Source organism: Nymphalis io, chromosome 16, assembly GCF_905147045.1.
Source record: "Nymphalis io chromosome 16, ilAglIoxx1.1, whole genome shotgun sequence".
Classification (NCBI taxonomy): Eukaryota; Metazoa; Arthropoda; class Insecta; order Lepidoptera; family Nymphalidae; genus Nymphalis; species Nymphalis io.
This window is the reverse complement of record NC_065903.1, coordinates 11,554,685-11,569,720: the sequence shown is the minus strand read 5'-3', so window position 1 is coordinate 11,569,720 and position 15,036 is coordinate 11,554,685. Positions and strand designations below refer to the sequence as shown.

Genomic DNA, 15,036 nt, shown 5'->3' with positions numbered 1-15,036 from the left:
CCAGAACTGATGAAGCCGGCGATTGCAAAATTAGCTTTTATTATTTAGCGGGCGATAAAATAACACTCGAAGTATTACCAAGGGGATTTCCTTATCACTTTGTAAATTTAGTAGTAAAGTAACTGTTATTCATAAAAAAAAATAAGTAAATTAATTTTTTTACAGGAAAATATTCACGTATTATTTTGATCACATGGAGAAATTTGAGTGAATAACCAACAAAAAATATTATTAAAATATTAATTACATTTATTTTTATTCATATTATATATCTTTATGCATATAAATCAACTCGTAGACAATAATAGTTGTTGTCCACTCCTTTCATTGGTGAATACCGCTTAATAATAATGCATATTAATGTCAGTTCAGTTCAGTAATTTTTGAGTTTATTGCGTTCAGAGAGGCAGACGCGGCGTGGGCACTTTGTTGTATTGTACTGATAATCATAGTTTTTGGCAGTCGTTAATATAACTTTTCTTTAAATCTCCAATAAAACAGACTGAACTTCAACAATATGATATTAAAAAAATATTTTATAAAAAAAACAGACCAAATGTTGAATTTCAAATGCCTGAATCGGATCGCTAAAGCGTTTTCTCATGAATAACTCGTCTCGCTACAGCCGCCTCTCCACATGTTTTCAAAAGTAGCCATGGCCGAGTATTGAATACGCTTATACAATATTTGACGTATTTGAAGAATATTCCAACAAGTTCAGTTTCAAAAGGATATCGTGCGCATAAAATCAGCTTAAAATAAAAATTCAAAGAAAATAATGTAACTAATATTATATAAATGTAAGTTTAATTTGGTTATTTCGGCTTCACGTCAAAACTACTAATCCGATTGATATGGAACAATTGATATATTTAAAAAACTATAGTTCCATATCCATATATATATATATATATATATATATATTTAAATCGACTATATTTATTTATTTTTTCCGTATTTGACTTTATGTTTCAAGTACTAATAGTCAAAAGTATGTTACATTTTAGTTTAATATGCCGACGGGTCGAAGAAAAATTTGTCGGTCCAGGAGTTTTTAAAGCGACGGGCACATGACACATAGTTCGCGTTGGGCATAATCAGCGGTGACGCCTAATGGAGCACCTCCTTAGGTGGCTTCCTTGGCCTTTTGGTGGACCGACGGGCTCTTGAAATGAATCCGCGATAACACGGACAGCACGCTTTCAACGGCGTGTTGGCGCGAGCTGGCACATTGGCGTGAAAGTTTATGTCATATTGATGCATGATATTTGTAAATAAATATTTGTTCCGTCATTGGCATATAAGATTATTATCATATTACATGACTATATTTTTTAATAAATTTATGCAACATATATAAACGATATTCTGTAGATATAATTGAGTGATTTCATATTTTTCGTTACATAAACGTATTTTTTTTTAATTCTAAAGATGTAAGAGGTGACCCAAGTAATATATACAACTGCTAACACCTTCATTGCACGGCAAACCATATAATCTAAGATGTTATCTGCCTTGTGCCTGTAATTAAACTCACTCAACCTCAAATCGGAACATAGCAATACAGAGTATTAATGTTTTCCGCTAGAATAAATGCTGAGTTGGTACCCAGACGGGCTTGCACAAAGCCCTACACGCCCTACAAGAGTCTTTGTGTCAATCAGTAAGCCTTTGTAAGTCTAATCTCAATACACCCGAGATTGCTTGTATGAAATCGCCATTGTGATAAGTACATAATTGCACACAAATTTTCCATTTTCCTTTTCTTCTTTAAGATATTTCTTAATCTTATTATCATATTTTCATTCTTTATAGTTTTGTTATAATAAATTCGTTTAAAGATAATTCTAGTTATCTTAAGGAACGTAATTATTTACAGACATTTATATATACTTATTTCTTCAACAGGGTATTTTTGTCGTTTAACGTGTTTATCGTATAACTCAAGTACCATTCGAGCACATTAAACTGATTAAATTATGAAAAACTCGATTCAATTATAATTCATGGAATTTGGCAGCTCATACGAAACCAAATATTTGTTCAACATAAATTAACGGTCGTTCCTTTAATTTAAATTCGAGATTAATATCTCGATATAAAAAACAGTAGCCATTAAAGGATCGGGCACATTTATGCGGCTAACTACCTAAGGTGTGACCGACCTCTAAGTGTTCTGCTGTAAATTTCTTTTTGCGTAAAATAATTTTAATTAAAAAAAAAACAATTTAACCGAAACTAAAATTAAATACGTATCAGAGTAAAATGCTTCGATATTTATAAAGTTATTGGGTTCTTTACATGCAAGTCATGAAAGTTATTACGTATTCGATATTGCATGCATATTGGCAGAAAAGATAAACAGAAAATGGCTGACTCTTATACAATGTAAATATGAAACATGGGAAGCCAAGTTTTTCCATTACTACAGATGTGGTTATGAATGTGTTATTTTATTGACTTTAATAACAATATATGAGATATCTAGTTTTTTTTATTTAATTTTTTTAGCTAATTTTTTAAACAGACACACATAAATATACGTAAACAAACACGCACAGCACATATATTCTTCTAACACATACCTATACTCTAGGGTAATTAAATGAATTTAAACGTGGTCTACATTTACATTCAATAATATTAATAAAAATTGACTGCCCCGTTGGTCTTGTCTGGCTTGATGTAAGGCCGCAAACCCGGAGGTCCTGGGTTCAATTTCCAATAAAAAGTTATTGGGTTTTTCTGTCAGAAAATTCTCAGTAGCAGCCCGGAGTCTGAAAGTTGGAAGTGTGTATACTCCCGTGCCTCGGAAAGCACGTAAAGCCGTTGGTCCTGCGCCTAAACTCTTTCCGGTCGTGTCGGATTGCCGTCCCATCGGATTATGAGAGTTAGGGAATAGAGAGTGCACTTGTGTTTGCGCATACACTTGTGCATTATAATATCTCCTGCGTAGGTGGCTAATCTCTCCTGAGATTGGTCGCCGTGGCCGCATTTACATTTATTAAGGTCAATACAATTCCAATAATAGCAAATTAACTAAAATAATACATTACAACAATAACAAATTAGTTATATGTTATTATATATAATTAAAATGAAATGTCACGTGCATTTTATATTTGTACAATTTTATTTGCTTATATGACGTTTAAATTTTACTTTATTACTTCATATCAAAACAGCGACCCCTATAAAGTCTATCGTAATATCATCTAAGGCTTTATTACATTTCATAACGTGGATTTTCTCTTTGATTTTCTGACGATGGGTTACTACGGACAATTCTAAATAAATAAACAAACGGTCTTACGGTTGGGCAAATTCTTTTTCCATATTAAGATGAAGGATGTGGTTCCGCCAGACTGCCATTTATCATGGGGTAGACGAATATTTAACATGTCTCCCATCGATCGACCGAATCGATCAGGGGGTCGATCGGCTACGGTGGTTATTCCCAACTCATCAGATATAAGATTTTTTTTTATAGAATAGGTAGGCGGACGAGCATATGGGCCACCTGATGCTAAGTGGTCACCAAACGCCCTTAGACATTGGCATTGTAAGAAACGTTAACCATCGCTTACATCACCAATGCGCCACCGACCTTGGGAACTAAGATGTTATGTCCCTTGTGCCTGTAATTACACTGGCTCACTCACCCTTCAAACCGGAACACAACAATACCAATTACTGCTGTCACCACCAGTAATTTATTGTCTGTTACCACCAGTAAATTATTGATTTACATTGTATTGTTGTGCTATCAAACCATTCCACTCATTGGCTAATATTACACTCTTCTGAATGATAACATGATACACAAGAGACATAGCCTCTAGATTCCGTTGTTTATATTGATTCTTATAGTGATAGAAAATAAAAACAAAAAAGTACATAGGCAAATGAATTATCTAATATTAAGTTATCATATGATATAAATTGGCAAATATGAAGCATAAACCGTTCCATATAACACATTACAAATAGGATATAAAATGTTATATCCCTTGTATTATACTATCTGCTATCCTATTCACAATTAAGTTACAATTTATTTGTAAACCGAAAAAGAGGTCAAAAGTCAGTATAGTACAGCGATATTCGAATATAGGTTACGTTATGACCTCGGAGCTGGCAGTCTTTCAGTCGTTTAGATATGGGAGATACTTAATGGAAGTCCTGACATGCTTAATGGTGCGTTGATGTAACTGGAGATAGTAGCTGTTCGTCTCGGCTAAATGTCGAACAGTTGCCAAATTGATCAGTGATACGTCTGAGTTTTATTTTATCTGTGCGTATAAATGACAAATGTGCTGAAGATTATTTCAGAAATTAGTGACGATTTAAAAACTAAAGTTATGGTAATTATGAAAACGTGACCCGTTTGATTTTAGTATGTTAGTAATATTTGATACTAGCAACACTATAAAAACCAAATCAATTCAAATAAGAATGCAAGTTAACAATAAATGTGGCCAGAGTCTTTGGAGAATATTCCATAACGCTGTTCCAGCGTTAGTTAGGCTACATATTTGGCAGAATAACATGGGTTTTATGATACTCTTTGGAGATTTCCACACGATATTTGAAAAAAAACATTACGAATTACAAACACAAATTACAGTCACATGCTTGAATGGATTTAATCTTACGGTCCTCAGCTAAGAACCATGTGTTTTACGTACATTGTTGAGCAAAATCGGTTCAAAGAATGTATTTTATTTCAAGTTAAACAAAAAAAAAACCCCGACATATTTTCTAACATAATTACAAACAGTAAAGCATATAGATTAAAAAAAGGTGGACAAAGAATCCAAAAAACATTGTCGAGATAAAAGGACCAAGAACCGATATTTTAACTCAAAGCAAATACTTTGAGAACAACAATCCGACGACTCCCATATTACCATAATAACAGAAATCTAAATACACTTATACGCCTATCTCGTATCGGGATACTGGATTACAATCTACGGATGCTGAATGAAGAATAATATCAAAATATTTGGATGAGAGTTTTTTTTTATTAAAACGTTACGATACACACGTTTTAAGCCGTTTATCAGGTAAATAATTTAAGTGACGATTTATCTGCCTTGCCGCTTGGAAAATAAATTATGAACTAAAAGAATACAATAAAGTGTAAAACAAAAAACTTAAAAAAGAACACAAATGTACGAATGTTAAAATAAAAACATGAGAAAAAGTAATGATAAAACTAATAGCTGTAGCTTAATATTTATTTAGATATTTCATACAGCGCCACTATGAGTGATGGTGACCACATATCATCAGGTGGCCCATTTGCTAGAATGCCTATATTAAAATAAAGTGTTACGTTCTAAGACATTTAATAATACACAGATTATTTATCAAATTGATTTTAGATTTCGAAGCATTTATAACACTTTACCTTAAACTTTTCTTTAAAAGTACTTTATAAAAGAGAATTGGTCATGACTTTTAACTGGTAAGCATTACTTAAGTTTAGCACTGAGGGTCATTGAGAGATATTGCTGGAAAAACTCTTCGCTTGTCATAACTGTTTTAGAGAGAAAATTGTTATTCGTACCAACATTATTTTTCTTACAATTTATATGAAAACAAAATAAAATTACTAACAAAATGAACATGAGATCTAACGATTTTATCTATTAATTATTAACCTTTAATTGTCTTCTTATTTCGAATGTCAAATCATTTATGACGGAAAGAGAGCAATCAGGTTTAAAATAAAGACCTGCTAAAACGTTTGTAATTGGCCATATTATGTATAAACGATATACTAATACAGTATTAATGTGTACATTTTGTATATAATGGTGTTAATCGAGACATCAAAAATATACAACAGCAATTTAAAGCTGCATTAAGAGGTCCAATGTCAAGCATCTATTACAGCGATGAACTACAACTATTCATTCAGCGCTTCTTGAGTTATTTAATAACGGACGCAGCGCTTTAAGCGCTAAATTGGAATACAGGTTGAAATTTTCGTGATAAAAATTCTTTCGCTTAAAGCTTGGGAATGAATGGATGAATGAACGAGTTAACGAGGTAGTGGAGTTTTTTGCTTGTCCTCGTCGAATGAAAGCAGCTGTTTTCGTAGGACAGAATAAAACATTTTTTATTAGTTACTCAGATCGAACTTAATTTTTCAAAATAAAAGGTGTAAAAATTTTTTTTTCCGTAATGCTAATTACGGTATATAAAATACGTATTAATTGAAGTATATATTATATATAAAATAAAAATCAAGATAAATGACTTAAGTAAATCGCTCAAGTTTCGCATGTATGCAATAATAAAGATAAATATGTTTTCCAAGTTATGCTGATATTATAAGGATTTTATGTTTTTTTTTTTTTATAGAATAGGAAGGTGGACGAGCATATGGGCCACCTGATGGTAAGTGGTCACCAAACGCCCTTAGACATTGGCATTGTAAGAAATGTCAACCATCGCTTATAGCCACTGCGCCACCAACCTTGGGAACTAAGATTTTATGTCCCTTGTGCCTGTAATTACACTGGCTCACTCACCCTTCAAACCGGAACACAACAATATCAAGTATTGCTGTTTTGCGGTAGAATATCTGATGAGTGGGTGGTACCTACCCAGACGAGCTTGCACAAAGCCCTACCACAAGTAAATGTTTACGAAATTAGCTGGAGTTTCAGTAAATAGCAGTTTTAGTGCATTGAATTATGTTTATTCTAATGAATTTAATACGTCACAGCGTTAATGATGGCATGATGCCTCTTTTTTATTTAGTCCACAAAGCTGACTACAATTTTACAATCAACAATGACCTACAGTAATACATTTAACCGAAAATATTTACAATTGAGTCTCTCGATGTGGTCATTACATGCGTATATGAAGGCTAAAAAAACGTTAATTAGTAACTACAGCGTAACATTAGAACAAACTTAAAAACAGAAATCTTATAAAAATTATCACCTATAAAATAAAAATAAATAACTTTAAAGCAAAACAAAATTAAATTAAACTAAATAAATAATATAAAAATAAAACTAAAAATTAACCGATTTGTGTGCATATTTTTAATGGTCCTGATGTTGAAGATATCTATAGTCTCTCTAAAACAATTAGCAAAAGATAGCATTCTATACAGCTGACCATGCTGGCCAAGATTGCTTCTTGTATGAGGCAATAAAAAGTCTTGCGATTATAACCTTTATTAAGCACAATTTTGTTTTAACTATAAAGGGCCACTAGGCCATGTCGGTTTATTGGTATTTGGTGGTAGAATAACTTTTGTGTGTAGATGTTTTACCAAGGCAGTCCTTCTAATTATATATATTTCTTTAAAAATTCGCGGAAAAAGTGGTATCGTTGTTTGTAAGTTATATCGAACAATTTTGAAATACGAAGTTCTATACTAAACTACAATTTCTGTACTCCTATTTCTGTCTTTTTACACCTAATTAGAAATTTCTTAAATAATACATTGCTTGTGTTTGGTATGGGGACGACAAAAGCCCGAGGCGTCAAGATCGAACCTGCGACTTCCACATCGCCTATATATGCCGTTGAGCTATTGGTGCTAAAATTATCGTTCCGCTCTCGATACTTTAAATAAAAAGTGCACACAAAACAAATCGAGCAAGAACAATAATCCTCATTGCGTCATTAAAAATTATGAGAAATAAGCGCTGTGCAGTTAATTAAAAGCTTCGCACCGCTAACTTAATCAAAACTTATTTGCTCAACGATATTATGCTGTATTCCAATGCACTACGATCCTCGATACAAGACCTAAAGTCAGCAATTAGAAACGCCGAAACTAGCGAATTTGAGCCTTATTCAAACTAGGGTAGTTAGCTGTAGAAAAGTTCCACGTGTAAAACAAAGTTATTTGCTTGCTTCGAGACAAGCGAATTAGAATTCTATTGTTCATTGTAGAGAGTTGGTTCTTGTTCACGCGGTAGTGGACGTCGCGACTTCCGTACTTGTTCCGTACTGCGAAGTTTCATTCAGAACTTGTTCCGTCGGAACCAGAGTCGAAGTTGGAATTGAAAAACATTGTTCTTCACGCGATCGTTTTACATGGAATATGAAGTCGGTATAATATTGTTTTGAGCAACAGATGTCTCATAAAACAGTCAGCCAGTCACGGAGTACGTAACTTTGCACAAAATCTTATAAACATTAAATGAGCAATTCTTGTATAATATTATTTTGTGTATCTTGGAAAGGGCTCTAACGATTTGGTTTTTTATTTAGATTTTGCTATGTGAGTTTATTCATTTTATGAGACTTCATAAGTCTTTCCAGAAATATTGCGTTTTTCAAAAAGTACAGTAAAAAAACTCTTTTATAACATTATTTTCCTTTTAATAAATAATAATGTAAATAAATTACATTATCATAAAGTATCTATTTGTTTTGTTTTGTCAGTGTAAATACTAAATTTTCTCTTTCTCTCTCGAGAATTGCTGCTTATATCGAAATTTCCTTTATTTTTAAAACTGTAATATTATTGATTCTCCACCATAGATTACAAAATAATTTATATAAAAAAATATATTTTGTCTATTTGTTAATGAAACTTGTTTTATATGAGAAAACAAATATTAAAAGGAAATACTTTTTATGATTCTAGCCAGCCAGTAAGTTGTATAAGAAATTAAGAGATATAAAATAAACATTTGTACCTAGATATTTTAATCTTCCATTTTTAAATAAATAACAAAGAATACTTACTATCCGTTAAAGTTAGTTTAACGCGGTATCCAGCGTAGTGTCGGGAGTGGTCGGAGCGGAACCGCAAACGCAACGAGTTTCCACGAGATTGGTACCGCAAGAGCTTCAGTTTTCCACTCCAGTCGCCGCAAAGACGCCGAGTGCGCCCCGCATGTGTATCGCGCGACCACCCTGCGCTCACCGCATCCGACTCGGACAAAAGTGTTTCCAACTCTTCCCATACCTATTAATGTTATAATAACAATATCAATTGTAATATTGTACTTAATATATAAAAAAGCCGAGATGGCCTAGTGGTTATAACGCGTCAATCTTAACCGATGATCGTGGGTTCAAAACCGGGCAAGCACCACCGAATTTTCATGTGCTTAATTTGTGTTTATAATTCATCTCGTACTTGACGGTGAAGGAAAACATCGTGAGGAAACCTGCATGTGTCTAATTTCATTGAATTTCTGCCACAGGTGTATTCTACCAACCCGCATTGGACTAGCGTGGTGGAATAAGTTCCAAACCTTCTCCTCAAAAGGGAGAGGAGGCTTTAGCCCAGCAGTGAGACATTAACAGGCTGTTACTGTACTGTACTGTACTTAATATATTGTAATTACTTAAATAATTTTCTGATTTCAAGATTATGTGATACATAAATATTTTATATAACATTTAAAGGTAATTTTGCACTTTGAAATGGATGTCTGCCATAATTCACCATTTAAAAAAATACCAATAATGTTTTTTAGCAGTAAGTTTAGTATATTCAAGATTTTAAGACTTATTTGAAATAAAGTTAGCTGTACCTCATTTTCAGGACTAAAGCCATGTTCATGTGAAATCCACTCCTCGGGTCCTAAATCCGTAGCGTTCTCCAGACCAGACTCGATAATCTCCAGAAAATCGTAACTGCAACTGCAATGAAAAATAAATATTCAGTGTGGTATCATTTTTTGCGAACAAAAATAATTTAATTAAAATGCAAAAGTTTATTGTTCATTTCTTATCGAGACCGGACGGACCAATGGACCACAAAGATTTTTACATAGAGGTAATTGTATGGACCGGAGAGTTACATAGGCTTCAGAAAACATGCATGAGAGTCACGACACGGATGACAATAGTATACTTACAAAAAAAAGAGCTCTACAAGTACCTGTTTATTCAGAAATATTTCTCATAAAGAGGGATCGAATAGTGATAGAGCGTGAAAATTAACCAAAGATTGCGGTTTCAAACTCGGACAAGTACAAAAGTTTTCATATGCTGATGAGTAAAACCTGCATGTGTAGAATGTCATTCAATGTGTATGTTCACTTATATATGTAGATATGAAAGCACATGTTTTCATTAAATTTTTCTTTTAATTTTTGATCTAATCATTTTCCTACAGATAATACATAATAATAAATACATAATCTGCTAACTTGATGTAAATATTGTCTCGTATTATAATTTATTGTTAAATTGCTAAACATAATCATATACATATATAGTATATTCGTATAATTTAGCGCCAACAACATTTGACGTAGAAGTCAGTAACAGTATTTATAAATATGTAAACATGACATCTGGTGGTCTAAATAGAAACTAATTTCAAGTTACTTTTGAATACGTATGGAATTGGAAAATCCGCAATTAATAATGGATGCTAGTTATGAATAATTTATAAGAAAATTGATTGTGGGGTCAATTCGCTATGGATTTGGTGAGCGTTTTCTTTAAAATTCAACCTTCGGAAACAGTATGACGACAAACTGAATGACGTCACTTTTTGTTTATTATTTAATTACAGAGTCCGCCTCTAGTTTGGGCATTATGTTTGAGTGGTTAAGACGTAGCGTTACAAATAAATAAACTCGCTATCAAATTTGTAATATTAGTTAAGATAAATTTCACAAAATTATATTTTTTCGTAATAATACACATAATTGATGTTAAAAAAATATTAATATCACCTAAGTTTATCTGACTTAATAAATATGAATATAAAGAAAAGAAAAGCTTATTTTAAAATCCGTGCTTATGTACTAGCACGGCTTATTTGATATAAGTGTAGACTTAAAATCATATAGTCTATTGTTAATTAGCTTATGAATCCTTTTTGAACCTTTTTGATATTTAATTGCCGCGACCATGAATGACCTATGATATTCATTATTGATTCAATATTTGGATCAAAAAGTGTCATATAATTTAATTTGATTTACTTAAGTGATATTAATGGCGAGCTGGTTGGCGTGGTTGGTAGAACACTTGCCTTTCACGCCGAAGGTTGTGGGTTCGATTCCCACCCAGGACAGACATTTATGTGCATGAACATGTCTGTTTGTCCTGAGTCTGGGTTTAATTATCTATATAAGTATGTATTTACAAAAAAAGTAGTATATGTAGTATATCAGTTGTCTGGTTTCCATAGCACAAGCTTTGTACAAGCTTAATTTGGGATCAGATGACCGTGTGTGAAAAATGTCCCAGGATATTATTATTATTTCAGAACAACAAGGAGTAAATGATCGTATGGTACTCTAAGATTACTTTTTCTACCACAAACAATTCAATTTCAATCACTATTTCAGTTTTAATTCAATTTACATAACCCAATAAACGCTCCGCTTCCACGTATGATTTCAGTTTTTGCATTGTTTCCGAAAAACCTAGTTACGGAACTATAGATAATGTAGTTTTATAAATAAAGATATATTATTTTATTTTTTTATATATAGAATAGGAAGGCGGATGAGCCACCATATGGACCACCTGATGGTAAGTGGTCGCCCTTAGACATTGGCATTGTAAGAAATGTCAACCATCGCTTACATATCAAATGCGCCACCAACCTTGGGAACTAAGATTTTATGTCCCTTGTACCTTTAATTACATTGGGTCACTCACCCTTCAAACCGAAACACAACAATACCAAGTACTGCTGTTTTGCGGTAGAATATCTGATGAGTGGGTGGTACCTACCCAGACGAGCTTGCACAAAGCCCTACCACCAGTAAATTAATCTAAAACTGTTCTGATAAAAGTAAATCTTATGGTTTAATGCAATATTTTCAAAAATAACCGTGTGATAGGAATATTAGAATTACAAATACTAGTAGGCCAATGCAAAATAAAATTGTTTAATTTTCATATATTATCTTCTTTTGTTCATTATTTTGAAAAGTCACTCACCAAACACATAACTCAACACACACATACACGCGAACAGTAACGACACGACACACACATACAATAATAATGATAGCTGGGCTCAATAGTTAGGAATATAAATGCCACAGGTGCGACCCCACCCCTTGTCTCAATGCCTTCCTAACTCTCCCAACACCTGTTTGACGCTTAATTGAAAACTATAATGGGAATATTGATAAATGTTTGAATAACAAGCATTGGTAGTAGTGGTTTTTATTAAACAAAGTCAAATATTGATTGTTTAAACAACAATCGTTTTTATAAAAACGAATGTATGTCAATTTGTCATATTAAAATATTTTTTATTCATTCCAGTTATGTTTTGTTGGCTTATGCAAAACATCAGTGTTAGCTAAAAATATAAACTAATATTTACGACGTACAAAACTATGCCATGAATTTCGCTCTAAAACAAAGTGAAATGTTACTGTGATTTATAATGTACAAAGTTGAACAATTTATTATTGTTTTGCTTCGATGAAGAATATCTTACTGTATTTATTTTATGTACATTTAGTTTGCGATAAATTAAGGTCTATGATAAATGACCAAGCTGGAGACTTTGAACGTATGTTTCCGAGTGCTTTTTAAGCATTATCTATCTATATAAATAGCAAAAAACAAAGTCTCAATTCCTCTGTCTGTATCTCCGCTATCTTCTTTTAAACCACGCAGCGGATTTCGATTTTTATCAATAGAAAGAACATTAAACTTGGATGGTTAAGATATATAATAGTAATAAATTATTTATTTTGACCAACAAGGATAACATACAATACAATAAATCATTAACTTATCGTTTTACTCATACACTGCTATGGCGGTGGATAGAGGATTTCAAGTTGACACTGCATATTTTGATTTCCGGAAGGCGTTTGATACGGTCGATAACGACTTATTGCTCCGTAAATTTGCAGCAGCCGATTTTACTCCTGCCTTGTTACAATTTTTCTCCTGCTACCTCCGTAACCGGAGGCAGTATGTGCAGTTTAATGGACAACTCTCAGAACCGTATTTTACGTTTTCCGGAATGTCAAGGTTCCAATTTAGGGCCTCTTGAGTTTCTGATTTTTATTAACGATTTGCCTGAGGCTGTTAGTGCAGGTCATAGTTTGCTATTTGCAGATGATTTGAAATTATTCTTAAAAATCAAAACGCCATCTGATTGCTTGATGTTACAAAAAAACATCCAAAATGTTGAAGAATGGAGTAAGCGGAAAAGGCTTATGTTTAAAGATGAAAAGTGCTCTATAATATCATTCACACGCGTAAACACGCCAGTCAAGTACGACTATCGTTTAAACGAAGTTGTTCTAGGGCGGCAATCTACTATCAAAGACTTAGGAGTCTTGATGAGTGATAACCTGAGCTTTACCGACCATGTTTACAATATTATTAAAACGGCATTTAAAACGCTAGGTTTTGTTTTGAGGCAGTCAAAAAACCTTGAAAATGTTGCTGCGGTCAAAAGATCAAAACTCATTTATTTGGAGTCCACATGAGGTAAAATACAAACTCATGGTGGAGAAACTCCAAAAGAAATTCTTGAGGTGGCTTTATCACTAGCAATACGGATTCTTCGTAGGGTATCCTTATTTTTATCCTAGTTTATTTGTAAAAGGAATGACAGGATACGATTCCCTTGAAGTGCGACGACATATGGCCTTGCTAAGCTAATTCTTCCTGTTACTCAGGGGTACCATTTTCAATCCCTCAGTGTTAGAGCTAATATCGTTGAACGTTCCTGACAAATACACTCGCGCTCCACGACAAAGCTATTTGCGGTGCCTGGCTGTACCAATCGACTGGTGAGCGAGTCACCTTTGATACGCGCGTTAACTTTGCTTAATGGTGTCCTGGCCTGGAATCCAAGCCTCGACTTGTTTAACTCATCACCTGCTGTATTTCGCAAAACGGCAGCGGAATACATACAAACTATAATAATAAGGTGAATAAGTGAATTAAATAAATAAGTAAATGCTTTAGGTTTAACCTGTAATGTTTACTTATATTTTTGTAAATAAATAAATAAATCATACAATAAAAAGGCAAAAATTATATAATTTGTAAATACTTTGTACAAAACAGTTGAACTATGTCGTTGTTTGAATTACTTTTAGAGACTGCATTTGAAAGTCACTCCAATTGTTATATATTTATTGTTGTACATATTATGTCATAAGTTTTGTTTGTTTATTTAGTTTCCTCTCATAACTACGAATTTTATAAGCTACTTTCATATTAGTAATAATTATAATAGCCCTCCAGACTGATTTCGGCCACGGCGGTCAATCTCAAGTGAGATTAGCCAACTGTGCAGGACATATTATAGTGCATAAGTGTGTGCGCAAACACAGGTGCACTCTCTATTCTCTAAATCTCATAACGCGATGGAACGGCAATCCGACACGACCGGAAGAAATTCAGGCGCAGGACCAACGGCTTTACGTGCTTTCCAAGGCACGGGAGTGTACACACTTCCAACTTCCAGACTCCGGGCTGCTTCTAAGAATTTCAATCTAAATAACATTTTATTGACCCGACCTGGGACTTGAATCTCCTGGTCATTACATATAGCTACTAGACCGACGAGGCAGTCAAGTTCATATTAGTATTCTTTATAGTTTTAGCACGAACATATACTATATAGTATGTTGCATATATTTTTAGATAAAGTTTAATATGTCGACGTAGTCGGAGAGAAAATTGTCGGTCTACGCTATTTATTATGTAGCGAACGTCAAAACTATAACAGATATACAAAAACTTTGTATAAGAAATTTGTAGGTCACAAAAATGTCTACAGTAATGTAACGATAACACAAAACCGTAAAATGTTTTAAAGATAACTCTTTTTTTTTTTTAAAAAATTGTTGTGTTCCGGTTTGAAGGATGAGTGAGCTAGTGTAATTACGGGTACAAGGGTCATAACATCTTAGTTCCCAAGGCGTATTGGCGATGTAAGCGATGGTTAACATTTCTTTCAATGCCAATGTCTAAGGGCGGTGGTGACCACTTATCACCAGGTTTTGCTCGTCTCCTACCTATTATAAAATATAAAGACTGTAAATATAGATTATAATATTTTTTTTAAATATAAATTACATT

At 33.2% G+C, this 15,036-nt stretch overlaps 1 protein-coding gene across 1 annotated transcript in view; it reads right to left on the bottom strand.

The window, feature by feature from the left end:
- LOC126774534 (uncharacterized) overlaps positions 1-15,036 on the bottom strand; it is a 203,717-nt gene that overhangs the window by 21,225 nt on the left and 167,456 nt on the right. The window contains exons 9-10 of the mRNA XM_050496097.1: positions 9,534-9,642; positions 8,737-8,959 (exon numbers count right to left, since the gene is read on the bottom strand). Of these exons, the coding sequence (XP_050352054.1) occupies positions 8,737-8,959; positions 9,534-9,642 (332 nt within the window). The remainder of the gene's footprint in view (positions 1-8,736; positions 8,960-9,533; positions 9,643-15,036) is intronic.